The following is a 26,801-nucleotide window of genomic DNA, read 5'->3' as shown; positions in this document are numbered from 1 at the left end:
GTTGATATATAAGTACTTCTATCTCTATATACAGTGATATGTGATATCTGTACTTGAGCTTTTCAGAAGAGGGATGAAAGGAAAACCTGCTTCGTACCATGTCTTGCATGTTCTCCTACTTGGATTTTAGAGTTCAATATCAAGAGAAAGAGAAAACTCCCCAAGTTTAGCATTAAGGTATCGAGAATGAGAGTGCCATAAACCCTGGGAGGTAACAGTCCAGCTCAGTTAATACTCTAAAAATGTTCTACCTTTCAGTTCTTCAAAGGCTTAGTTGCTTTCCTCCTCTTACTTCTGCTAGCCTTGTTGACCCTGAATTCAAAGGTTGTATTTAGACCCCTTCCAAATTTATCTTTTGTAATTTAATATTTTGGCTAATTTCTGGATGGTGTGGTTTTTGTAGTGTCATACGCTTTCCTATTTATAGAATCACAGAATGGTTTGGGTTGGAAGGGACCTTAAAGATCATTGAGTTCTAACCTCTCTGCCATGGGCAGGGACATCTCCCACTAGACCAGGTTGCTCAAAGCCCCATCCAACCTGGCCTTGAACACTTCCAGAGATGGGGCATCCACAACTTCTCTGGGCAACCGTTCCAGTGTCTCACCACCCTCATAGAGAAAAATTTCTTCCTGATATCTAATCTAAATCTCCCCTTTTTCATTTTAAAACCATTTCCCTTTGTCCTATCACTACACACCCTGATAAAGAGTGTAGGCCCCCTTCAGGTGCTAGAAGGCTGCTATAGGATCTCCCTGAAGCCTTTTCTTCTCCAGGTTGAACAACCCTGACTGTTGTATGTGTTTATTCTGGGACATGTTGTTACTGATTGGAGAAAAGTATGTTTTCAGTCAAGATTTAGGAAAGAATTGATGACTGAGGTTGGATTGCTCCAGCCTTTTAACAGAGAAACAGAACAACTAAAATCTCTCCATGGTGGTGCACAGCACTCACCAAAGGACCACACTGCACTTGGAGCACTTAAACCAGTGTTTGCATTTTCAGATACTGGCAAATGGTTGCAGGATGAAGCATTCGTTTTTCATGAGGGCAATAAAGCCATTTCAATTTGTTGACCTATAACAGTGTGCTTTGATTAATAGAGAACACTGAGCAATTACAGAGTATCTGACATGCCTCAATTTACCTAGCATCTGAAGAACTCATTGACAGGTAATTTAATTTGGTTTGCAAAATGAGGTGGAAATGTATTATTTTCCAAAGCACATAGTTTAAAGAGTGTTTGCCGCTTTACTGCATACCAGGAGTTGATTATTTTTCTTTTCTCAGTTAATAATTAAAACACTGTCTGGAAAAATACCCACTTTAATCCATTTTGTTCATGTATAGGCAGAAGGAGAAAAGTATTTTTCATAAGCTTCAATATCGATTCAAAACTGGAAAACAGCAGAGACAAAATCCAGTGAAATTAATGAGTTTACTGGCTATGGTAGTTCTAATAGATTTTACTTTTTTATAATCTGCCTGTAAATTATCTGATGCTACTACAGTGCTTTGTACTGTTCTCCTGACTCCAAATACACCTTAAAATAATTATACCATATTTTCTGGGTACATTAAGAATGGGATTTCCATGAACGTCATACATTGCTCCTGTGGGCTAGATTCTGCTTTCATTACATCCAGGTAAATAAGGAAAAATTGCTTTGTGTGAACTACGAGAACTTACTCTGATTCAGGTTAATAACAGCATTAGGATATTTATATTTTTCTGCTGCCCCCCTTACTGAACTACAAGACTGAAGTGTGTGTATACCATTCAGTATGTACAAAGACATTGTCCACGCTGTTTTCTGTGTTTCTAGAGTTTTGCTTTAAGAAGCATGATGATAGAGTTAGAAACCGCATTGACAAATGATGTATGCCGTATGCAATAAGTAGACTTGTTGTGCAATTAAATAAGGTAGTCCAGATGACAAAATCACTATGTTCTGCATCTGAGAGAGGAGACTTAATTAAGACAGACAAATTCTCCTGGGTACAACAAAGCAGTTCTCCGGATACAGCCCTGATTATACAGTAGTTCTTTTAAATGCATTACCAAAGTCTTCATTATTATAATTAAACAGATATAAAATATGTCTGCCCTTCATTGCATAAAGCTTTTCTTTAGAGGTAAGACTGGAAATTTCATTAAGAGCTTTGAAATTGAAAACTGACAGGCAAAGCAAATGGATTCTATAATTTTAAGAAAACTATATAATTTTTTAATTATTGTCCTTTTTAGTCTTCCATTAAAGGACACACACATTGAAAAAATAGAAAATGGCACATTTACAACAAAATTATTTGCCTGCGGCCACCAGCTAAAAAAAACAACAAACAGTGTCATCTGTAAAAATGGAGCTGAAAAGTTGCCTTCTCCCGAGTGTGCTGGATTTGGAGCCATCCAGCCTGAGAATGCGTGTCCCCTGCTCTCCTGGGCTTGGGGCGCTTGCTGCTGCCAGGGCATGTCCTTTCCTGACTTCACTCTCCTTTCCAAAGAGTTAGTGAGTCCTGCAGCTAAGTGAAGGTGTATTCTCGTACCCTTGAGGTACCTTGGAGCAACCTGTTGGGGGGTGTTTGTTGCTCATACGCTCACCTAAAGGAACTGATGAAAAAGAACAGAAAAGAAGGAAAGAGAGAGCTAATGCTTTTAGAACAAAAAAAAGGCTTTTCCTTATAGTTTTTTTTTTTCACCAACTCAGAACCTGTGTTTCCCTGATGGGAGGGATTAGCTCTAAAAGTCTTGAAAAGCCAGAGCACTGATGTCTAAAATGGACTTGAGGAGATGTTGGATGAACAAATGCACAGGCATGCTCTTTTATGCTGAATAGGATATTAACAAACGAACACTGTGACCACGGGGACTAAATGTGTGTGTAAGTGTTCGTAAGATTAAAGCTTAAAATGAACAACTGATAAATTGCACAGTTGTTGCAAATCATAATCTATTTTAAATGGCCCATTGAAGGGACTTTGAGTTCCGAGCTGATTTTTGTTCATGGAAAAGTGGTTCCTAGTGGTTAGCAGCAATTTCCTGTGAATACCTTTCCTTCAGGTTTTTATGCTTCTTGTAAATAGCTTCCATCTTTCTTGTGACTCTATAGTAATGTAGAAAGTGACGTGTTTGCTTGGCAGGCATGGATTTTGCTTAATTCTCTGCAGCATAATTATAAGTCATATATTTTGTCCTGGCTTTAGAGCCGTAGCTCACTTATGCCATGCTCATTTGTGCACACTTGCAAAATGAAACATCACCGGTGTTTAACAGGTGTCTGTTAGGTCCTTCTCAAATGGCTTTGGAGAGCGTGGCTGGTGGTGTCAATGGCAGCTGTGCAAGAGGATTGAGGGAAGTTTGTGGTTTAGCAATGGAGCCTGTGAAGGCAGATACAAAACTTGAACCTCCCTAAACAAAAAGCCTCCCCAAACTGCTGGCGCTGCTGCTAAATGCCCCCTTTCCTGCTGTGTGTGTCACCCCCCGGGGAGGGGTCCTCCTGTGGCTGTGCCATGGCTGCCGTGGTGCACACCATGGCTGGAGATGTGTGTGCCACGCAGCTGTGAGGGGTGTCCGTGTGAATTGGGGTTGTTTGTCCTCAGTGTGGGCAAAGTGTAGTGGTGACAGCACCCACTCAGAGAAGGTGAGCCTTGGCAATGGGGGCTGTGACAAGGAGGGGCTCAGTGTCCCCACGTCCCCAGGGGAGCATGGTGGCTGCTGCAGTGAGGACCCGTCCTTACACCGTGTGTGCAACAGTGCCTATTTGGCACTTCCAAATAAGTGGCACAGCATCAACGGGGGGTAATTAAAGAGCTGTCCTTACAGAGTATGTCAAAGATCATCAATCAGGCCTTGCTTTCAGGGACTTACGTGCTCTTGGGCAGAAATAAACGCAACTCCACTGCAGCCTGGGTGCCAGACATGGAGTGGAGTCCTTGCAAGAAAAGTTTTGCTGTCACTTCAGTCTTTAGACAGAGGGGATGACCCTTTGCTTATCTTTAAAAGAAATATTTAGGCATCAGAAGTGTAGGAAGTTAGGCTCTGATTTCGAGTAGAATAATACTTGTCCTTGTATCCATAGCAATAGAGCAAACACCCCAAGCAAGGCTGGGATTTAATTCATATTCTGGTATTTCTCTTCAGATATGTTAAGAAGCTCCTGCCCAGCACTCTTGCTTTGTGATTCCTCCTCTAATGCACCCGGCTCCCCCCCGGCTCTGCAGGGAGGGATCAGCCATCTGGTGTGGATGTGGGTCCTTCCAGCAACTGGAGACATGCTGCAGCACTCAGGGATAAAACCTGGGTTACCTTCATGTGCCTCGACACAACAGGTGACCTCCTGTTTAATACAATAACATTTGCAATATTGAGCAGTAGTGCAGTTGTTCTATGATCACGCTGTTTGGCCGAAAGCCTTGAAGAGTTTATACATGAAACCAGAAACAATGAACTGGTGCTGAGCTGGTAGTGCAGGATGGAGCGGGATGGTGGTGCATCCCCTCGCAGGGCATCGTGGCACAATGCTGGGAAGGATGGAGACCCTGCCAGAGACTGCCTTGCCTCTGAAGGTACTGAGATTTGTGCTTCAGAAACATTCTTAAATCTTATGTAAATTGTGATTCCTAATCCAGAGCAGACAGTGTTTGCTAAGGGATCTTCCTGGGGTCATGAGCAGAAGTAGAGGCCAGGGGGACTCCTGCTTTTGTGGTAGCAGACCCAATGTTTTTTTTCTTGCTCAACATTTTCTAAGTGTACAAAACTATTGGAGGTTTCAGGTGTTATTTTCTTCTCATAAAGAACTAAGTTATGTTGCAGTTACAGTATAATTGTACTGTAGTTAGATTTTTTTTTTAATACCCCTACTGCCACTAATTCATAATGTTTAAATATTAGCTGGATGGAAGCAACTGCGCCAGATTGGTGATATACTTAAACAGTATATCATGTAAAAATACATGTGCTGTGCGAGACCCAAGGGACCATAATATTCAGGCATGCAGCTAATTTACTTGTGAAAAAAGGGAATTATAATTATTTAGCAAAATCTATGGCCAGAATAAAATTATATTACAATTGCAGTCCTGTATTCACTAAAAAAAAGAAAAAAGACTGATTTTTCTCTGCCTAAGATTTGAGCTCCTGGAAGCAGGCAAGTTTTGCCCCTGAAGGTGGATAGTTTTGAAGAAATGTGATAAAAATTTTTGCACATCACCACAGCAAATCAGTTACTCTTTAAATAAATTGAATGTTTACGATGATGCAGTTTGCTGTGAAGACTTATCAAAGCACTTGTAACCTGCACCATTTACTCCTGATTTTGATGAGTAATGCAAACATTCAGCATCTGCATTGGTAAAAATGTGGAATATGCCTGCTTATTGGATTCCCATAATGTGATTTAATGAGGCTACCACAGCTGTCTCTTGAATACTTAGTTTCTTTGTATTATTGGGGAAATCTGTGTTTTGCTTTTAAGGGGGATGTTTAATTTATTATGCTGTTGCTAAATAAACCCTCAAAACCATTGCTTCGCTTTTATGTCAGTTTAGCCCTGTCAAGTCCTCTACCAGTGTAGTGGTATGTTTTCACAGTCCACTCTTATATCAGCAGGTGTAATTTATACCTACAGCCTAGCTGTTCAGCCTAAGGATGTTGAAGGTGAATATATTGTATGCGCTGTGCACATAGTTGCAAAGCAAAAAAACTGTAGATGGGAGTAAAATACTTAAGAAATTTTTGCATTTGTGTCGATGTACACCTTAATACCCGCACATATGCTTTGCGGAGGAGCAATCAGAAAGTTTTCCCAAGGCCTGTTTTTGTGATGAAGCTTGTTGACAAGGGATAGTAAAGCACAAACGGGACAACTCAAGTCTGTGGGTGTCCCACGTGTGTGGGGAGGTAGACTGCACACCCACCCATGCTGGGAAAGCTGAGGAGCGCTGGGGCTGCCGCAGGGATCTGTCTTGTGGGTTCCTGCGGAGGTGGTGCCTGTACCCTTGTGGAGAGCCTGCACACCAGCTGTACAAACACCTACACCTCAAGGACGTGTTTCTAAATTGATAAACAATGTCCTTGGAGGAGCTAATGCATTTGTCGGGTATGTTGGAAGTTGTTTTTCACTCTCACAGAAAGGTGGGGCCTTTAGACGGCACAGTGGAGGCAAAATTTCATCCCTAAGTGCATTATAGACAAGCTAAAATAATGATACTAGCTTGCCCACATAGTTCATATTTGGCTTTATGCATTCTACCCCTTCTATTTAATAATTCAATTATGAATGACAATTAGAATTTTAAAAAATATTACCACTAAAACAGTTTGATTACTCTATTGATTTTTTGAAACTTCATTGCTAAATTTAAGGGTTGGGGTTGATCTGAACCAGCATAAATGTGACTAATGAAGAAATAATTTAAGTTGATTAAAAGGGGCTTAAAATAATGTGATTAGACTATGGAGATTTGGGTGGCTTATTGGATTACACATTTTATTCCTGGAGGATTGTTGTAAGATTCAGAATGAAATTAAATTGGTCATCCTATTTTGGGCTCCCAGTGCCTCATAATCTCCAGTGCCATGATACCAGGCAGCATAGTTGTGTTCAACAGTTTTCTTGGAAAAATACGGGATTCAATTTTTGAGCTAATACCTAAATAACCAGTCCAGAAGATACTACTGAAATCCGGTCTGCTCTCCATTATGTAGCAGTTAAATGAAATCATGTTTGATATCATGTGACATCCTTTTGGAAGGAGTCTTGTGCTGATGAATGCCTTTTTAGTGACGGGTGCTCTCCTGCTATCCTTGAGAGTTGCGGTCTGCATCAGCTATCCTCATTGTGGGTTTTGGGGTGATTTTTTTCTTGGGTTTTAGTTTTGTGGGCTTTTTAAGTCTTAATTTTCCTTTGAACATGTCAACTTCTAGATATTGAAAAGACACATCCCATGATAGTACTGATCTTTCTGTAATCATCTATAATCTGTGACAATGTCACTCTACATCTTGAGTTTCTACAGGGTCAATAAAGAAACTTGATTTGAAGGACTTCTAAGAATACATTGATTGACTATTTAATTAAACTACTGAGTTGGAACCGCTACATTTGCAATAAAAGTGCTCAGATGTGCCTTTATTTTAGGGCATAAGAAGCATCCTTTAAAGTTATTCCATATATTAATTTGGGCTTCTGCAATTACTTGTTACCAGACAAGTATCTGTATTGGACTAAAAGAATCTGGAATCTCTTACTCTAATGGGTTTTCCAAAATCTTCCTGATCGTTATGGCTTTTCTGAACTCTCTTCTGTTTTCCAGGTAATTTCTAAACTGAGAATATTGCATGATGGACAAGTACAAAGCTATAAGAACTTCTCTATACTTAACGGATATTATTTTTATACAATTAAGTATACCATTGCAATCATTTTGTTACATTCTGTGTTGGTCATCTGTGATGATGTTGAGGGATTTTTTTCTAAAATTATTGTTTCCTGGATCATAGTCCTGTAAATAAGGTCTGCCCCTTGTGTTTCTAAATTTATGGCCTCACATTTTGGTCCTTATTTTATGCATTGCTTGTCAAGCAGTCTTTCAACTTTTGATCACTAAGCCATGTTCTTTGCTATTCATAGCTGTTCAAACCTTGGCTTTGTATCATCTCCAGACTCCGTGTATATTGATTTTGTGCTTTCTTCCAGGTCACTCTAAAAATGCTTAATAGCATTGGGCTAAGAACGGGTCCCTGCAGGATCCAATTTGAAGCATATCTACATGATGAGTGTTTCACATTTACTGTTGCATTTGAGACACATCATTTATCTCATGTTTGATCCATTTAGTGTCTTCTGAGTTTATTTTTATTGCTATATCTTCTTAATCAAAATGTCATTCAGTACCAAGTCAAATGCATTGCAGAAACCATAATATATTACAGAGTCTAAGTATATTACTTTATTATGTGTATCAGCCAAACTTTTAATCTTATAAAAGAGATACCAGATTAGTCTGACAATGCTGTTTTCCACAATGTTGGAAACAGTTAATGCTAATCATCTTTTTATTATCAAATCTTTTATAATTAAATCTTTTTTCAGCTCTTCCATTATTTTGACAATGAAAAACATCCACTCACAGATACGCTGCAAATCCAACATTCAGAGGTGTAATGAAGGGGAGTACTAGTGAGGCAAGTTTTTCCTTACCCAGGCCTTTTTAAACTCATTTGGGTTTTCCTCCAGAGTTACTACTGGAATTCTCTCTCTGTCATTTAGTGAATAAATGTTCCTTTGTACTTACTATTAACAACACTAGCGTTCCTGCTCAGGAATAGACTGCGGGTTGCATTGAGCCTCTTCCTAATATTTTCAAATGAACTGTCTGGATCTTCCCTGCTATAATTGCCACCTGCCACCAAACCCTTCTCCTGCTTGTATCAGCTCTGCTGGTTGCTGCTTCCTCCTTGTCTGTTTTCTTCCTTTGCTAATACTTTATAACCCACACCACTTTGCTTATTTTCAGTTTGTAATGTATTGCTTCCTTGTAGCTCTTTTTCTTTCCTGTTTAAGAGACATTTTTAACCAGTATAACCTTCTTTCTGGCTTGTCTGGCTTAGGTATAGTTTTCCATTGATTAATTTAAGAAAGTTTAGATGATTTACCTACAGGTCATTCTCTTCTGTCAGGTTTTAAGGATGACTTCTCACAGATGCAATGGAGGTCTCTTTAAGATAAAATAAAATCTTTCAAGTTCAGCTAGGTCAGAATCTCGCAGTTTCCTCTCAGTGGAAGTCCTTAATTTTACTTTTTTCTTGATTCTTTGTTTGTTTGTGGTTTTTTTCCCCTCTGAACAGGAGAAGGTCTTGCTGTGGTTTAATGTCCGTGTCTGAATAACTAATTGCTTCAAAATACTTAAAGCATATGTTGTTTTGAAAAGATGCAGAGATAAACAAAATCACTGCAGGTAGAAGCCTGCAGCAAGGTGTGTGCATAGTGTGTTGTGTTCACATCTGGATTTTTGCATGGCAGGATGTAGTGCATGATGCTCCCAGGCAACATGAAAATATGAAGCCTGTTTTCTCTACTTTCAAACGCTTCGAGCCCTGCAGGTTCTTTCTGGTTTGACTGCTTGCACTCTGAGTCCTGTGGATCACTGGCTTTACTGCCATGGTTCATTCTGCCTGTGTCTCTGACCAGGGGCTCCTGGGAGTTCAGCCTGTGCAACCACACTGGGACTTGGGCACTCTGAGGAAGGTGGCTCCGGCAGCATGCACAGCAAGCTGTGGCTTCCTTGCTATGTGGTGAGGACCATGAAGCTGGGCCAGGTATCTCTGTGTTAGCTCACAGGTGTAGGTGTGATTGCACCCACCCCTGTTGTAATGTATGGAGCAGCTTCTAAATCTTGTTTCAAGTAGGGACAGTGGGAAGTTGCTCCGGTCTCTGTGTTTTGGAAGGACATTGTGGCAGTGTCCTCTGCCCTTGCTGCAGAGCTGTCATATCTTTGACTAGCAAAAGAGATGAACATTAACAGTGTGCTGAGATGTGCAGATATTGCAGAGCTCGTTTTCCTGTTCCCTGGGGCCATGGCAGCCCTTATGTCAGGGTAATGCTGTAACTCTCAGTGAGCCTGCTCAGTGTTTGCTTGCGATATTTTAGAGTCCTCTGGGTCATGGTGGTCAGAGCTGTTGGGAAGATACTGAAATGCTGGGTCTTTGGTGCTTCCCCATGCTTGATCTTGGATCTTCTTCAGTGTTTCTGCTGTAAGTTCAGGCTGGTTACATGCCCTGTACATTTGCAATGCCTTGGCTCCATGGCTGTGTAAAAAGTGGATGCGTATTTTTTAAATGCAAGAGCTGTTTATTTCAAAATACACTGTTTATTATGCCTGCAGAAAGAATAACTCAGGTTACATGGGTGCACTAATGAATGGGATTCATGATCCTGCCAGTGCAGCCCCACGAATCTGTCACCAAAATAAGTCTTGCTAAACTTCACGGAATGTCCCCATACTCCGTTTTACAAATACACCTCAGAGCAGGGCTCCCTCTCTGGTGGGCCTTTTTAAATGACATGGCCTGTCCCTTCTGTGGTGTGTCTGGCCATTTTCTTCAGGTGTAGCTCTTTCTACTGTGATTCAGGTTTTGGTCAGTACAAGGCCCCATCACTGCAGTCACCTCTCTAAACCTGATATCAATCCAGAAGTTTTAAGTAGGTATAAACGCGGGAAGCTTATGTTGCCTGAACTCCACTGATTACTCTCGGTGGTGGCTTGTCTCCAGATTACATTTAAAGCATGGAGAGACCATCTTTTGCCACCTAATAAGAGTGGTAATCAGCTCAAATACTCAAAACAGGTACTTAAAAAGGATCCCTGGTTTGGTTACTCATCTCTCTTCCCTGGTCAGAGACCGCACTGATCGGACTGTAGTACAGACTGCTCAGTATGGCTTTACTTATCAACACATGGGGGCTGATAGGAGCTGTGGTCTCTTTGCATGGAGAGAGGAGCTCTGGAAGGCAGGTCTGTGATTGCTATAGGGGTAGCTGTTTTAAGTAGACACCCCTTTTAGTTTTTGCCTCCGATGCATTCAAAGGAGAATCTGTAAAAGAATGAGAGTTTGTATGATGAAGATCTCCTGGGAGCGCTGCAGCTGATATCTCGTTTTCCCAGGGCTTGCTGCTACTGCTTCTGCTTGAAGACAAAAGCTGTCTTTCTGTCTTTCTCAGGTTTATATTCCCTTAGAGCATGGGGATAAATTCAATCCATGTCCAAGGTGCCCTTGGAGACTCATAAGTACTACAGCCTGTGAGCAACCCAAGTACTTGGAAATAACAGAGTGGCTGGGAGTGGCAGTGTTTGGAGACATTATGTTCAGTGGGTTGTGTCAGCCCCTTCCAAACTAAAAGCCTCCTCCCAGATGAAGTAGATCTGGCACTTGGGGTGTCGTAAGTGAAGGTTTTGTTGCACAGGGAGAATGAAGAGGATCCATGGAAAATCTTCTTCATCAGATGGGATCTTCCACAGGGTTATACAGAGGCATTGTGTGTATGTATGGAAGTGTCATTCAGGAATTTATTTCTTACTGTAGATTGTTGCTAAATACATAAAAGGATAGGTACTTGCACCTTTATTTAAGGGATATCCTTGTGGAAACCAGTTGGATGACAAAGTGTAAAAAGAAAACTTCAGGAGCAATTATGGCAGAAGGAGTGGTGAAGTGGTAGTCTCATTACAGGCATTGAATGGTTATTCATATTCTTGTGCTCTTGGAAGCTTCTTGACTTTGGCTTCAGGGCCCTAATTATAAAACAAGTTGAAGTAGTAACTTCAATGTAGTACCGTGCCAGAAAAGAAACCCTTCTTGCATTGCGTGGATTTAATTTCCAAAAATTGTTTCCAGATGGAGTCTTTATGTGGTGCTGCTTTTCTTTTTTGCTCTCATTTGTCATTTAAATAGCAAAGGTAAATTTTCTTCAAGGTAAAACTGAATAAATTTGGCTATGCTAGTGCTTTAAAAAAGAAAAGAAAAGAAGATAAAGCAGGCACACAACAAAGCACTCCTTGAATGGCAAATCATTTTTGTTCAGTTTTTCTCAAAGATCTCCTCCAGACGTTCTTCTCTACCTGTCTTTCTAGCCTACAGTCCAGTATTTGAAAGGGATTTTTAGTGATGGAGGGAAAGAGGAAAGCAGACAAGCCATTATAATCTTGCCTCCTCTTGAACTTCTCCAGTGAGGACTACTCGGCATCCAAAAATAGTTAAGCTATTGTCTTCTCTCTGTTTTCCTGCCCTCGGGGTGCCCATTTTGCAGGGTGACATTTCCTCCCCTTTTGATGAGAAGCTCCCTGTAAAGTCATTTTTATATGTCTTGGTGACAGTCCTCTATCCATACCCAATGTCTCAGTAATCCTGGGGAGTTCAGAAAAGCCCACTGTAAATGCTAAAATTGCTCTTCCCTGTGACACTTTTCTTTCCCGTGCATCTGAGATCCCTTAGTCGTTGCTTTCTCATGAATGATGATTGTGCTTAGGTTTCTGCTTGGAGCGTAAGCTCAAGTTAAACTGCTAGTTAATGACAACTAGCTGGATTTTCAGACATGCTGGCGTGACTATTTTGGTACTTGGAAAATTGTTGGACACTGTGTTCTGAAGCTATTTCTCATGTATCTGTCCATGTTGTATTTTTGGTCTGCCTTAAATTTTCTGCTTATTCCATTACGTGTGTATCTCAGCCTTTAAGAGTGCATGTGTTAAACTTTGGACCTAGTCTTTACTCCACATGTGCTCAAATCCCTGAATTAGCAGGAATTTTGCCTTGAAGAGGCTACAGAGGTTGATCCCACAGCATTAACATCTGCTCTCGCAATCTGTTGAGCTGTGCAGTTAGCTTAAGTGTAACTGGCAGCTGACTGTGCCAGTGGTGAGGTTGTTTGGTTGTTCAACCCCTGTGCAAAGGTGCTTTGCACCATGAGTTGTCAGCATGGATGAATTTGGGGTAGGTAACCTTATCTCTGTTGTCCCATGAGTTGTCACAGCAGGTATCTGATACATAAACACTACAGACCTTGCCAAGAAAGATTAGAGGGTGTTCAGCTCATTAATTCGTTGTGGTAGCAGGGGCTGTGAGGAGAACTGATAAAATCTGCAAAATGGGCAATGCCGGGGTGCTCTCTAAGGATGGCCAGAACATGTCTGAGGTGCACAGAAGAAATCTTTGTGTCCTAGTAATGAATACCAGTTTCCAATGATCATTGCTACCTGTAGTAATCATGTGCTGGTACTGTGGGTTCAAGCTTTGAGTCGTGTCTCTGATCAGATGGACCAAGCCTCACACTCGCATGAGATCTGGTTGCGGCCCTGGCCTCAACATTGTCTTTCTGTGTTCTCTTGGATAGTTTATATGAACCTTCCCTTCTCTGACTCCATTGTAGAAAAATTACACCATCATTTGTCAATCCACTACATGGTGCTTTGAGTGCTACTAGTGACTCACTGACTTCTTTCTTTAATGTTTAAAGGTACAATTTCCCACCACAAGTACTGTAAAGCTTTAAGATTTTGGGGGACTGGGATTTTGTCTGTATATAACTGAAATATCTAGAAGCATCCCAAAAAATCTCACGCAGTAGACCTAATTAGTTTCTCCTGGAAAAAATAATCAGTTAATCAGTTGGCCAATTAAGTGGAGCATGTGGAGTTTCCAGAGTAGATAGCTTTTAGGATGCACTGTTTATCACAGTCTATTTGTGAGGACAGACTAAGCTGTTATCGATTTCTTAGTGTTAGGTTCGTGGGAAATAGCAAAGATCAGAATAAAGCTTCTGTTTCAGCAACGGTGATACTCGCTGGTGAAAATGTGAATTGGGTTTTGGGGAAATGGCTCTTAGCCACACTTAACAAGTTTAGCTCTCAGCATCATTACTGAATTTCACATCCTTTCACAGAAGCCCTGCAGTGCTTTATGGACTATTGGCGTCTTTATTTAAGTGTTGCTTTTTGCCCTTATCTTCCTTAGCAGAATCCTGGAATTCTGGAAGGGCCTTTAGAGGCCCTTACCTGAAGGGCCACTAAAGGCCCTTCCAGAAACTTTATTTCAGACAAATAATAATTCGTGAGCTTAACTTCTGTGTGCATGGTTGCTATACAGCTCTTAGTACTGCCCTGTGTCTTAACTTCAGCTCAACGATTTATGTCCTATAATTTTGACAAAGGGGGTGAAATGAGGTGGAGAGCATGTTTATTCCTATTTTTTTTTTAATCCCACATATTTATTTCTGTTAGCTCTTTGATTTAAACAGCAGAAGATTGAGTGGTCAGAGGTCAGGCTGAGTGGGGTGGAGTTTTCCCACAACTGCTGATGGCTTACTGATCCCACTGTTTACATATCCAGTCCCTCTGACGAGGATGATGTGTTCAACAGGAGAGCTTCTACTATTTCGGGAGCGTGCTTAGACTGAAGCTCTGAATTCCTCCTTCAGAAACCTTTAGAAAATAGTTGTTTGCAATGTTAGGATGCAGTAAAGCCAGCACTCAGAGATGTCTCCTTGTTGGTAATTGATCTCAGAGCAGCTGTGTGTACGCTGAAAGCTAAGAACATGTTGAAGTGGTCTTGTGGTTAAAGTTCTTGAGGCATTTTTGCATAATGGACATTATGCAGGGTCAGGAGCAGGAGATGGAGTCAGCCAGTTAGGTCACCTTATAGGGGATGTCCAAAGCACTGAAGGAACCCACAGTTGGAGTCACTTTGAAAGAAATGTCTTGCCTTGGAAAGCACAAGTTTTCCCGTATAAATAGGGATTTTATTTTTTCTATGGGTACTTTGCATGCAAATTGGATGTGTTTGTTTCCAGTACCAGTATTTTGTATAGAGCTAGGTTATCTCTGGTAGGGCAAGTCTTAGAGTGGAAAAATCTGCAAGTTAGTTTCTTGTTTTCACACTGATGTAGATTTCTTTTCTTGGCAAATGTCATCCTTTCCTTCTTTTGTTGCCACAATAAATTCAGTGTCATCAGTACACATAACTGAGGATAAATGGCATTCCTAGGCCAGTTATTGTGTGGTAAGGTCAATTTTAATGGACTTAGAATCTTGGAGAAAGATAAACTTTTCACCTCCAAGATTCAGGGGTACATCTCATTGTTCTTTGGTTAATGAAGGGGAAAAAGTGCATCTCATTGTTCTTTGGTTAATGAAGGGGAAAAAGTGCTCTTTTGTGGGTGAGTACTGTAGAAATTTTTTTTGATAATTTGCAGTATGAATGTTTTTGGCAGGTAGCACAAGAGTGCAGGCTTGCTATTTATTTGCCTAAGATGTTGGCAGTTTGTAGTTTGCCAGGTGACTGTACTTGTTCCTGTCTGAAGTCTCCAGTGAAAGGTAACACAGAGCAGGAATTTAGCCACTGGAGGCACTGCAACACAGAACTGTTCTTAGCTGGATGCCTTGTCTTAGAAGAGCGATGTGTCAAAATTGGATTATGGTAGAGACTTAAAGACAGACAATAGTTAAACTAAAATTAGGAACCTAAGTCTGAGCTCAGTCGAACTAAGCCCAGCATAAGATCAGTCGGGGGGCAAAGTGTATTCAAATTGTCTTTTCCAGACTCTGATGTGAGTAGAGCCCAGTGGAGGGAGGACACCTCTTGAAGAAAACATCTCTCTGCTCCCCAGGGTGATCCCTTGAACCTGGAGGTGTGTGGCCTGGACAAAATATGGTGTCAGGATCTGGATATGCTTGTTCAAGCAACATGAATGTGGCAGAACAAAGGCGAGTGCCTGGCTTGTCAGGCTGAGAAGACAGTATGTCAGTTTACAGAAACACATTTTAAGTTTTTGCAGCACTAGAATAAATAACGTCTTGATAATTATGAATGAAAACTGTCTCATTAAATCTAAATTAGCAGCTCTTGTTTTCAAAGACCGAGTATGTTCCTATTCTGTAGGGACCAAGAGGGGAAGAGCTGATGCATTAATAAGCTCAGTTAGCAATTGTAGTTTTGCAGGGTTTGTGTGCATTACGCAGTAGATTGGGGAGATTGTTAGTACCAGTTAAAATAATCCTATCACTGTCAATAATACTCAGATCTTGTTAATTTTAGGCAATTAGTCCGTGGATTAGACTTGAATTTGATTCAATTGATTAAAAGATACAGGGAAGTCCTACTCAGAGATGAAGGACTGCTGTTGTAGACTTCTGATGTTCCTTACATACCACAAAGTACAAAACTGGAAGTATCCATCAAAAATAAAATCAGGGAAAAAGGACACAGAGAATAATCTAATTTCCTCCAAATCTCTGAGAGACTAAGACTCAATGTTAAAAGGCAGCTCTTGTTGATTTTCTACAAGGCCAATTAGGTTTTTTTTCCACCTTAATACCCCCAAAATAGCTGATTATTTCCGTGGCTTATTTTCATCAAAAAGCACAGGTATTTTGGAACTAAAAATAAATAGTTTAATGGTCTCTATTTTTCTGCAGAAAAAATACAGTTATGTAACATTTCCCACCTCTCTAGCAGAGACAGAATCGTAGACCTCTAGCTAAATCAGTTATGCTGCTCTGCTGAGTTTTCCAGGTCTGGCCCTGAGGAACTACTGTCCATCAAGGAATGAATCACTGCAGATTCTAAGGCCATTAATACATCTTCCTATATAGAATCATAGAGTTTCACAGTACTCGAGGTGAGGCCTCACCAGTGCTGAGTAGAGGGGGACGATCACCTCCCAAGTCCTACTCACCACACTGTTCCTGATACAGGCCAGAATGCTGTTGGCCTTCTTGGCCACCTGGGCACACTGCTGGCTCATGTTCAGCCAACAGTTGACCAACACTCCCAGGTCCTTTTCTGCCAGGCAGCTCCAGCCACTCTGCCCCCAGCCTGTAGCGCTCCAGGGGGTTGTTGTGACCCAAGTGCAGGACCCCGCACTTGGCCTTATTGAAACTCATCCCATTGGCCTTGACCCATCGATCCAGCCTGTCCAGATCCCTCTACAAAGCCTCTCTACCATCCAGCAGGTCGACACTGCCACCCAGCTTGGTGTCGTCTGTGAAATTACTGAGGGTGCACTCGATCCCCTTGTCCAGATCATCAATAAAGAATATGAGATAAATGATAGGAGAAAAATAATCTTAATTAATCATCAATTTTATATCTAAATATTGCTCCTGTAAACCTAAAGAAATAAGAAAGGAAAGGCTCTTCTAGAACCTGTGGGGTAATCAGTCACATTAGTTTATATTCATTATCTTGAATTTTATTTCTTGAAGATTTTCATGGTCAGAGCTGTGTATTAAAATGCAATATGTTAATGCAGGAACAGAGTATTTTAGCAGAAAACTGTAATTAAAAAAGTAGCTGACCCAAGGCACTCGCTTCATTGACTTTCTTTCTGCTTTTTAAGACCAATTCTCATAATAAGTACTACAATATATGGCTAGAGTAATTCTTCTTGTCAGTAGTAGTCACTGTATCAGTTTAATGAGAAATCATTAGCATAAGAAGTTTAGCAATTTTGATTTTGTTCACAGCAGATCCAGTGATCAGCGTTTAAATCCAGTTGTTGTGGGGGTGGGGTTTTGGAAATATTTCAAATGTTACTGAATGAAGTGAGCGAATGACAATAGTAATTTTGTAGAAACATTTATGCTGACTAATTTGCTGAAAGTATCTATACAAACATGCAAACAATGCATGGAGATGTTCTTACAGGCACCAAGACTGATGCGCTGTAGCTGGGAGAGCAGCACGGTGTCCTGCTTGGGCATGGGTGGTGCAGAGCAGCAGAAGGACAGTGATGGTTGAATGGAGGGCACTGCTAGAGCAGGGGTTGCATTTAGGATTTGAAGGCGAGTATGACTTGAGGGAGGGTGAATGATACGGCAATTAAATGGGATCTGCTGGGAACCAGCTCCTGGGATAGGGGAGGGTAGTCCAGGCTGGAAAGTGTTTGGGAGCCAAGGTTTTTGGTGTCTTAAAGCACATCCTCTGGGGATGTCAGGAAGCTTGTCCCTGGTGCACCTCTCACAGCTGGGCTTGAGATGCTCTACCCAGCAGCAACATTTCCTCACCCTGGGACTCCTCTTCTACTCAAAATCCAGGTAGCAAAACTCCCTTCAACAGCAGAAGGCAGACAACTGGGAAAGTATTGCTGGTGGCTAGGGAAATAGGAGGGAAAGCAAATTTAACAAGTGTTTCACTATTAATTACAGCCTTGAAAAATGTTTTACAAATATTTTTGGTAGCTGTTGGATAGTTTATATACTAATGGAGTAGATGAAAATCATGCAGAGAAAAAAAGAATGATTTGCCATTTGTAATTACCGTGAAATGTTTTGAATTGATAATATGTGGGAAAAGATTTAAATTTAGTTGCTGCACTAAAATTACGGAAAGCTTTGCAGGCAGCTGGGTTTACATCCAGCAACAAGTAGGTAGTTGATACTGAAAAGACAGTCACATGTCTGGCTAAGTATTTTCTCAAGAGGAGGTAGAATATATGCCCTAAAGAAAAAGGCTTTAGGTTTCTTGCCTGGTTGTCCATTTTCCCCACAACATTTTGTGGTCCTGGTACACAGAAATGACCAGAATAGCTACTTTGCAAAGCAAATGGGGAGACGAGAGAGTGTGAAGCAGGTTAGGGCTGAGCAGAGGGGTACGTGGTTCTCCTATGAGAGCAGCCATAAGACCTACACGGTTGTGTATGCAGCATAGGCTTCTCAGCCTAGTGAGAATGTCCTTTGGCAAAGGACACTAAAAGATACAAATAAGAGAGCCCAGACTCTCCTGGGTGTGTATCTCTGGGGTCTGACTCATGACTGTTGCTTGGTTTTGTTTTAGTTTTGCTTGAGGTGTCCAAGGTTGCAGAAAAGAGACAGAATTGAGGCAGGACATTCATCTGCTGTCACATGTGCCCCACGGGCATGCTGACCCATCCCAGGCTCTCCTCCCACCACTGCTTTGGAGACTGCTTCCCCTTCTCCTCCTACATAAGCTGAGACTCTATTTTTCTGCCTTTTTATCCCAAAAGTCTTCCTTTATTCAGGATATCTCTTAAATCCTGGTGAGATCCACCCTGCTTCTGGTTATGCAGAACTTAACCAGGTGCTGGAGCTTCCTACAAAACCCCTCTTTCCATATATATCTGTTTTGAATATGGATGTGACACAACCAGATACAATCTCCTTATAGCTGTTGCAAGTTGCTGAGATCTGGAAGGCAGTTTAGTAGCCGCAAACGTCACTCTGAAAGCTTGATATGTCTAATGCTGCAATCAGTCAAGTCACAGTACGGCTCAGTATATTTTATAGCTCAGTAGGGAACTGAATTGTGGGAAGGGATAATATGTTGTGTTTTGAGGTTCAGAAGAACATGAATTGCCTTTATATAAACATATCTTCTCTATTATTTATGTACTTGTGGAATGGCCAAAGAAAACTTAATCATTCTTTCTTTCTTTTTTTTTTTAAATGTAATTATTCTACAGGATCCTTCAAACCAAAAATGTGGAAGAAAGAAAACAGTGTCCTTCAGCAGCATGCCATCAGAGAAGAAAATAAGCAGCGCCAGTGACTGCATCAGCTTTATGCAGGCTGGGTGTGAATTGAAGAAAGTTCGTCCAAATTCACGGATTTATAACCGTTTTTTCACTCTGGATTCTGACCTGCAGGCTCTTCGTTGGGAGCCTTCCAAAAAGGACCTTGAGAAAGCCAAGCTTGATATTTCTGCTATAAAAGAAATTAGGCTAGGGAAGAACACAGAAACATTCAGGAATAATGGACTTGCAGACCAGATTTCTGAGGACTGTGCGCTGTCAGTAATTCATGGTGAGAACTATGAGTCCCTTGACTTGGTTGCCAATTCAGCTGATGTGGCCAATATTTGGGTATCAGGATTAAGATACTTGGTTTCTCGTAGCAAACAACCCCTGGATTTGATGGAAAGCAGCCATAATACCCCACGGTTTGCCTGGCTAAAAGCTGTATTCGAAGCAGCAGATGTTGATGGTAATGGCATAATGTTAGAAGATACGTCTGTGGAGCTAATCAAGAAACTAAACCCCACCTTAAAGGAATCAAAGATTAGATTAAAATTTAAAGAAATCCAGAAGAGCAAAGAGAAACTGACAACACGAGTAACAAAAGAGGAATTTTGTGAAGCATTCAGTGAACTTTGCACAAGACCTGAAGTTTATTTCTTGCTTGTGCAGATATCTAAAAACAAAGAGTACCTAGATGCCAATGACCTCATGCTGTTTTTAGAGGCTGAGCAAGGAGTGACCCACATAACAGAAGAAATGTGTCTAGATATTATACGCAGGTATGAGCTTTCTCAAGAGGGGCGGTTGAAAGGTTTCCTTGCAATTGATGGATTTACTCAATACTTGTTGTCCCCAGAATGTGATATTTTTGACCCAGAGCACAAAAAAATCGTCCAAGACATGACACAGCCTTTGTCACATTACTACATCAATGCATCCCACAACACATATCTAATAGAAGACCAGCTCAGAGGACCAGCTGATATCAATGGTTATGTCAGAGCTTTAAAAATGAGTTGTCGGAGTATTGAACTAGATGTCTGTGACGGCCCGGATAATGAACCTATTATTTGTAACCGTAACAACATGACATCGCCACTTGCCTTTCGAAATGTTATTGAGGTAATAAACAAATTGGCCTTTTTTGCTTCAGAATACCCCCTTATTCTCTGCTTGGGGAACCACTGCTCGGTACAACAGCAGAAGGTAGTGGTACAACATATGAAAAGGATCTTTGGAAACAAGCTCTACACTGAGGCACCTTTATCCTCAGAAGTCTACCTCCCATCACCTGAGAAACTGAAAATGAAGATCATTGTGAAGGGAAAGAAGCTGCCCTGTGACCAGGATATATTAGAAGGAGAAGTCACAGACGAAGATGAAGAGGCTGAAATATCACGGAGACTCTCAGAGGACTTCTCAAGGGAGCCGAAGCTTATCTGGCTCTGCAGGGAATTGTCTGATCTGGTGTCCCTATGCAAATCTGTCCAATACAAAGACTTTGAGACATCCATGAAAGCTCAAAATTATTGGGAAATGTGCTCCTTCAGTGAGGCAGAAGCCAGTCGGATTGCAAATGAATACCCTGAAGATTTTGTCAACTACAACAAGAAATTTCTGTCCAGGGTGTACCCAAGTGCTATGAGGATAGACTCCAGTAACTTAAATCCTCAAGATTTTTGGAATTGTGGTTGTCAGATAGTGGCAATGAACTATCAGACTCCAGGGCCCATGATGGACCTACACACTGGCTGGTTTCTACAGAACGGGGGATGCGGGTATGTTCTCAGGCCCTCAGTGATGCGTGATGAAGTGTCTTACTTCAGCGCAAATACCAAGGGCATTGTTCCAGGGGTCTCTCCGCAAGTCCTTCATGTCAAAATAATCAGTGGTCAGAACTTTCCAAAGCCCAAGGGTGCATGTGCAAAAGGGGATGTCATAGACCCCTATGTCTGCATAGAAATACATGGCATTCCTGCAGACTGCACTGAACAAAGAACTAAAACTGTTCAACAAAACAGTGATAACCCCATTTTTGATGAAAGCTTTGAATTCCAGATCAATCTACCGGAGCTGGCCATGATCCGTTTTGTTGTTTTGGACGATGACTACATTGGGGATGAGTTCATAGGGCAGTACACCATCCCACTGGAGTGCTTACAGCCCGGATACAGGCACATACCGCTGCGGTCTTTTGTTGGTGATATCATGGAGCACGTTACTCTTTTTGTTCACATCGCAATAACCAACCGAAGTGGAGGTGGGAAGGCCCAAAAGCGCAGCCTCTCAGTGAGGATCGGAAAGAAAGCAAGGGAGTACACCATGCTGAGGAACACCGGTCTCAAGACTATCGATGACATCTTTAAACTGGCAGTGCATCCTCTACGAGAGGCTACTGACATGAGAGAGAATATGCAGGTAAGACACTTTCATCGTGTGCATTGGTGTGTCCTGAATGTGGAAGTGAAGGTCCTACTGTGAGCTGCTGGTAGGGCAAACTTGCTGAAGCTGGTGAAGCTTCAGACTCACAGCTGTTGTCAACCTTTAACTGGACATCAGAGAGCTGATAGTTAGAGGTGTTAACTAACAAGCAAATGCGGGATTAGCCAGAAATGTTTTAAAAGTCAATATGCCCTCTCCAAACACATGCTTTAGTGATTGTTTTTGTCTGAGAAAGCAGAACATTTGTCCCCCCAGGCCTTAAAAACTTCATTTCCTCATTCATCTTGGAAAATAAAAGCCAGTTTTTGTTTTGCTGAGTGACGGTTATGCTTCTAATTTTCTTGTCTGGATGAGTGTAAGAAAGTCAGTGGATGTGTCATTAAGGTTTTGTCTACACCAGAGAAACTCACTGCGCAAAGAGCAGCAGGTTTCCCCTGAGCATGTGTTGCCACTGTTTGCCCAAGGGCTGCAGATGTTCCATGTAGGCACTGAATGCCACTTGGATTGCAATTTCCTCCCTGCTAAATAGCTGTGTTGTCTTGGCTGGCTGTGGGCTGGCACAGACACCGGTGCCTTGCCTCGCCTCAGAGGTCTCCTGGCACCGTGTCCGGCCACCCATGCTGCCCTGAGAACAGCCTGAGCCGGCTGCAACCAGGGGCGTTGAGGACCAGTTGCACAGCACCATCACGACTGCCCGGGTTAGACCTTTGTGGTCAGCAGGAGGTGAAGTGGCAAGTGAGGCCAAACAAGAACCGGGCTGCCCAGAGCTCTCCTCCACATCGGGGGAGACTCTGCGGGTTCAGTAAGGGACAGCTCAATTTGGAGGTCCAGGCGCTGCCTAGAAACAAAACTGAATAGCATTAAACAATCAGTTTTCTTTAATAAATAGCTGAAATCAGCCATAACTATCTCCTTGGTAAAGATACAGAAACAATTCATTTTTCTTTCTTGAAAACAAGAGAAAAACACATAGCACTTCATTGACCCCACTCTTCTGGACAGAGTCTAAAGCAAATTAAATGTTGGCAGCTGTAAAAGTTTACAAAATGACATAAGTTTTAAATCACTCCTGAAGGAATAGTCTAAGCATATTTTTAAGAATGGGAAACTCTTCCCAGCCTTTCCTTTCCTGCAGGCCGTGAAAGTAACTACTTTGAACCACTGACTCCACCTTCTGTTTAGGTCAGGCTTATGTATGTGAACTATATAAAAGAAAATACTCTGGATCTGACTTGGAAAAAGCATTGATGTGCCCTACAAAAGAAATTTCAGTACAAGATCTTGTTTTGGGGAATGCTTTGCAAAGGCATGGTGGTTAGATTTAACTGTGTGCTAATGTATTTGATTAATGAGAAAAACCTCTATTAATGAGCTGGGCATCTTCTGGTGACTGTGTTTTCAGCAAGATGTCTGTGGGAGCGTTTACAAGGTATGGGTTGTTCTGATACTCTCTTGCTTAGATTTTGTGCATCTTGGTCACTCATTGTACGACTGAAGAAGCTAAATGATGAGGGCATGTCAGCCGTATATCCATTGATTGATAAACAAATGAATCCTGGCATGTTAGTTTGGTTTGACCTGTGTATCCAGTATTGATTTTCTTACGTGTGACCTATGAAGGGGAAAGAGTGTTTGTGTTTCTGTATGATGTGGTAATGCACGGCTGAAAACAGTGGTTTTTTCCTGCTTGCCTTTCCCATGGGAAATCTGAGGTCTGTTGAACTTGTTCTTGCTGGAGGATGATAATGACGAAGAACGAGGTGATTACAGCATCAAAAGTAATTGGAGTCTGAACAGTTGGGAAGAGAAATTGTATTTTAGGCTGATGGTTTAATATGCTGAGGACCAGAGCTTGTCCCCGTCGGGGGCTGGATTTGCAATGCAAAGTAGCTGCAGAGCTGGCAGCTGGGATACCTGGGCCTGGGGGAAAGCTGGAGCTGGCTTGGGGAGATGAGAATGGGGCTGGCTGGGAATTCCTGTGTGCACTGGCACTCCAGGGACCACAGGGGAGCCCAGGGGCAGCAAGGTAGCACTGTCCCACATCAGGGGAGAGAGGCAGACAAGGGGGGACTGAGTACCAACCTGTGCTCAAGTATTTCTTTTCCTTCCCCTAGAACGCCATGGTGTCTGTCAAGGAGCTGTGTGGGCTGCCGCCCATTGCAAGCCTGAAGCAGTGCATCCTGACCCTGTCCTCACGGCTCGTGAGCAGCGACAATACACCCTCCGTTACCCTCTGCATGAAGGATGCATTTCCCTACCTAGAGCCTCTGGGGACCATGCCCGATGTGCAGAAAAAGGTCCTGGCAGCGTACGACCTGGTAAGTTCTTACCACTGCTACCTCTGCCTTCTCTCACCTTCCTGAACGTGGCAGGAGGTGCCTGCTGGCTTTCGTGCACCCAAACGTTTCAGTTAAATGAACGAGGCTCTTCAAATGACTTAAGTTATTCAAAATTGTCCTTTAATCACCAGAATCATCTCACACTAGGCTTTTTGTTGTTTCATGGCTTTTTTGTTTGTTTGTTTTTTAACATGGTTGTGGCTAGTACAGGTTGGCACTTGAGGAGGGACTTTGTTTACAAAAATAGCAGCAGCAGTTCAACATGTACTGGCGGCTGTTAGTCGTTGTCCTTGAGAAGTGGCAAGATTTGAGCACTGCCCTTTGCTTTCCTCCCCGCAGCAGAGGGCAAGGCCATTAGACAGGGAGCTGCAGCGTGGGAGTTCCCTGGCAAGGCTGAGCTGTCCCCTTCCCAATGCCTTTCAGTAGCACTGTTAAGTCCCTGCCAAACCAAGTCAGTGTTGCTCTTGGGGAGGGTGTTGCAAAGTTGGAAGGGAAGTTTTAAAATGCCCATTTTTTTCAACAAGAAAGGAGAAGGCAATGTGTTAGAGGAATACTTAGAAAAGCATGGAGAGGTGAGCTAAAGTCGTTCCAGGTGAATGCCGCTGCTTGGCCTCGTATGACATGTCACAGCTGTGGGTGACTGAGCAACAGCTGTGTGTGGCTTCCAGCAGAAGCTGCAGCCACTTTGTGCCTCTTGGGCTATCGGACTGCCCCGTCGCTTCCCGTCCTTGGTAGATGGTCTTCAGCAACTGGTCATGAGCTCCATAGTTTTGAGAACTCTGGCTTAAATATCACACTGCGGCAAATCACGATGCACATTCAGTGGACAGCAGTTATTTCTGCAGCTTATGTTCATAAGGAATCAAAAGGTGAATAACTTTAGGGGGATCAGATTGCTTCCAGAGACCCTGAAGTGTTGCAAAGAGCGATTGCAGCTTTGACCAGCTATGCAATGTACCAAATGCTCGCCTCCTTTCTGTCTCATTTTTTTGCTCTTGTAACACACTTTTCAGGAGAAAATCAGCTTGGGGGAAAGAGGGAGACACTGATGATGATTAGAAGAGAAATACTAAAAATACTCTGAACTAACCCTTGGGTTCCTTCCAGAGTAGTTTATATTACTTGAAGGTGATTAAGTTGTGGTCATAAAATACCAGCTGTAACAATACCAGGGCAAGGATTTGTAAAGCCAGTTGATTGCCGTATTTTAGATTGGACTCTTTTTGGATAGATTTGCTACATCGTGTGATATCTGTCTGAAAGAGCAAATACCACATAAATAAGAGATTTTTCTGTCTTTGGAGGCCTGCTTAATGGATTTTTACCAAAATGAATGTGTCACCTCTTATCTTTGTAATTACACACTGAAGAGTACACATGGGACGTTTCAAGGCCTCCTTGTGCTTTGGAAACAGTTTTTCAGTTTAAATAGGTGAAAGGCTTCTTTCAGATGAGACAAAAACACTTGTATAACTGTTTTAAATAATGTTTGCTCTCACGTTTGTCTCCAATGGGGGAAGATGTACCTTGAATATCAAGAGACAGTGCAAGGAGTTTAAAATCGGAGAGTGTGAAAGAGAAGGGAATTGTTCTGTGCCTATGTAAGGGTTGATTTGAGATGTAATTCTGGTTAATGAGTACATGATACTTCAATTATTTTTACCCGCTTTGTCTGGCTGGGACTGCCTCTTTGCTGAAGCTGTTTGCTTCTGAAAAAGCAAAAGCTGGATTTAATAAATGTTTTTGCTATGTTTTGGATATTTGCCTTTTGGGGCAATGCCAGCAGCAGAATATTGAAATCTATTTAGCCTTTTCTGGCTAAGAAAAAAGAACTGTCTCTACCAATCTTGATACTTGAAAATATGGTGTGGGGAGGGGTTTGCAGTTTTAATGCTGAGAAAGGGCTCTTCCTTGCTATGGTGTTTGGGGTGACTTGATATAATCCAGGGTGTATTTCTTTTTAATTGTTTTTTTATTTTTATTTTTATTTTTTTTTTAATGTGCAAATGAGAGATGTTGGTGGAAAGCAATATACAATTTTTAAGCTTTTATTTATTTATTTATATTTGAGATATGCTATAGTTCAGGCTTTTAAGTTGTTGGTAAATATGGCTTCAAGGAGCTTGATCTACAAGTGCTTGCTGCGTGTCTTTAATTCCCCAGAAATGTCTCTGCACCTCAAAAAGCTTTTTTGGGTGACTAGGCTTGAGAGCAATTTTAAATGCATAAAATAAAAGATGTTGATGTTGGCCTCTCTCTTGTATGAATGGGCTGTACTTCTTAATTCCTTTCATGGTAGAATGGAAAAAAGTTTGGCCCTAAATCTCGGAGTGGGAAACTGTGATTGTAGATGTGCCTCACTTGCTGGGTTCCACAGCACAGGTAGCGTGAGTGCTGAGCAAACCCTTGCTCGCCACCTCCAAAAGCACCACATATTTCACATTCTTTAAAAAGTCTGCTTTGAAAATAATCTCTGATAAAAACAGCCCTAATGTGTTGAATTTTTTCCCCCTACTGAAAATTGTCAGCTGAACATACCTTTTTTTTTTTCTGCAAGGAAAGTATAAATGCTGCCGGTGTGTTTAATGGGGCACAGACAGCACTGACAGTCCGGGCAAATGGAGGTGCAAGTGCTCAGAGACCCGCCACAATGATCTGGAAAACAATTAACTGTCTGTTCCCTCCTGCTTGGCCTTTGTCAGCAGACACGGTAGACAAAGACCAGTTTGTGCAGTTTGTTTGTTTTTTCCTGGGCAATTAATTTTACCATTGTGTTCCACATTAAATATTTTGTATCAAGAGAGGCCTTATTAGAATAAAATGTAATGTATTTTGTTTAAGGAACCAGAATGATTTTTCAAGGGTCTATTTATTATTATTTTTTTATGGTGGCTTTGCAGTTGTTTAGTGGAACTCAGCTTTTGCCATGTCTCGTGGAGGAAGAGGCTTCATTGATGATACTGGGCTTTATGGGAGTTTCTGCAGAGGAGAG

The 26,801-nt window shown here is 41.8% G+C and overlaps 1 protein-coding gene across 1 annotated transcript in view; it reads left to right on the top strand.

The window, feature by feature from the left end:
• The window catches only part of PLCL1 (phospholipase C like 1), a 211,858-nt gene that overhangs the window by 148,866 nt on the left and 36,191 nt on the right, over positions 1-26,801 (top strand). The window contains exons 2-3 of the mRNA XM_014954763.1: positions 18,975-21,446; positions 23,585-23,788. Of these exons, the coding sequence (XP_014810249.1) occupies positions 18,975-21,446; positions 23,585-23,788 (2,676 nt within the window). The remainder of the gene's footprint in view (positions 1-18,974; positions 21,447-23,584; positions 23,789-26,801) is intronic.

The sequence above is a fragment of the Calidris pugnax genome, unplaced genomic scaffold, assembly GCF_001431845.1.
Source record: "Calidris pugnax isolate Ruff unplaced genomic scaffold, ASM143184v1 scaffold103, whole genome shotgun sequence".
NCBI classification, from domain to species: domain Eukaryota; kingdom Metazoa; phylum Chordata; class Aves; order Charadriiformes; family Scolopacidae; genus Calidris; species Calidris pugnax.
The sequence above is the reverse complement of the archived record's forward strand: the minus strand, read 5'-3'. Positions and strand labels throughout refer to the sequence as shown.